The following is a 1424-nucleotide window of genomic DNA, read 5'->3' on the forward strand; positions in this document are numbered from 1 at the left end:
TCGCCGGATCGTCCGGGGGCCGGCAGGTCCACCACCACCAGGGAGCGCTGCAGCAGGGGAAACCACCGGAGCAGGCCACCACCTGGGGGGAGCCAGGGCCCAGAGCACCTGAGCCGCAGCCGCGGCGGATCTGGGCCGAGCCCACATGCCGCCGCCGCCGGGATCGGGGCACGCCCCCAGCCTGACCCAGCCACCCGTGCCGCCGCCAGCAAGCCACGCCCCCGTCACGGGCCGCCATTGCTGCGCCGCCGCGCCCTGGGCCAGCGTCGCGCCGCCGCACAACAAGGATGGCCCGCGCTATCCAGCGCCGCGCGGTGGAGGAAGAGGCCCCGCCGCCACCCAATCTGGCCGGGCTTTGCCCGCCAGCACGCTGGGGCGGCGGCGAGGGGAGGGAGAAACGAGGAGGGGGCCGCGCCGCCGCGCAGAGCTCAACACCATTACTGCTGCAAACTCGATAGGGATGGCTCGCGGTGCAGCTACTCAACTCGTGCTGGTCGCCATGGTGGCCGCTATGCTCCTCATAGCCACCGATGCGGCCATCTCCTGCGGTCAGGTCAGCCCGGCCTTGAGCCCGTGCATCTCCTATGCCCGTGGCAACGGCGCTAACCCGCCTGCGGCCTGCTCCAGTGGCGTCAGGAGTCTGGCCGGCGCAGCCCGGAGCACCGCTGACAAGCAAGCAGCGTGCAAGTGCATCAAGAGCGCTGCCGGTGGGCTCAACGCTTGCAAGGCCGCCGGCATCCCCTCCAAGTGCGGCGTCAGCGTCCCTTATGCCATCAGCGCCACCGTCGACTGCTCTAAGATTCGTTGATCAACCACTGTCCACTGCCCACCATGGCTGCCGCCTATAGCGCCATCCATCGCCGCTGAGTATGCTGAGGTCACGAATACATATGAATAAAGGCTCCGATCTGATCTTCATGTGAGGGAGAAAGGCGTGCGTACGCTGAGCTAGCTCTGCATGGCCAGGCACTATTGTACTACTACTATGGTTGTTTTTACTTTCACTCCCTTTGTGTAGAACCGAGATTTTATTGTATGTTTTACCATGTACACTTCCAGTATATTGTTTATACTTATAATCATTTCTCCTGATATTTTATTCCACATAACAACCGTGAGATACGACAGAAATAAAGTGAATGCAGAGGATCTCTTACGGGTTTAAATTTTAAGAGATGTGATGAGCATTATATTTGAGTCATACTGGTAGTAAAACTGCTATTTATTAGCCATTTGTCAGCAGACACTGGTAAGGTAACTGGGCATTGCAACTGGAAAAATTGTAGAAGTAATATATGATAGACAAGTAATTTATGTCGATCATGTCCCTCACCTTTGGTTTTTTCCGACGAAGACTGAATTTAATGACTCAAAATGAAGCATTGAGATAATACAAACACAATGAGCTCCACAGATAGAATGAA

At 57.3% G+C, this 1424-nt stretch overlaps 1 protein-coding gene across 1 annotated transcript; it reads left to right on the plus strand.

The window, feature by feature from the left end:
• Positions 1-460: 460 nt before the first annotated feature.
• LOC123178136 (non-specific lipid-transfer protein 4.3-like) lies at positions 461-808 on the plus strand. Its single transcript, XM_044591404.1, has one exon. It carries the CDS (start codon positions 461-463, stop codon positions 806-808), a length of 348 nt encoding a protein of 115 aa, XP_044447339.1.
• The last annotated feature ends 616 nt before the right edge of the window (positions 809-1424 follow it).

The sequence above is a fragment of the Triticum aestivum genome, unplaced genomic scaffold (assembly GCF_018294505.1).
Source record: "Triticum aestivum cultivar Chinese Spring unplaced genomic scaffold, IWGSC CS RefSeq v2.1 scaffold50782, whole genome shotgun sequence".
NCBI lineage: Eukaryota > Viridiplantae > Streptophyta > Magnoliopsida > Poales > Poaceae > Triticum > Triticum aestivum.

Coding starts and splice junctions, on each gene's coding strand:
- LOC123178136 (XM_044591404.1), top strand. CDS start 461: ATGGCTCGCGGTGCAGCTACTCAACTCGTGCTGGTCGCCATGGTGGCC.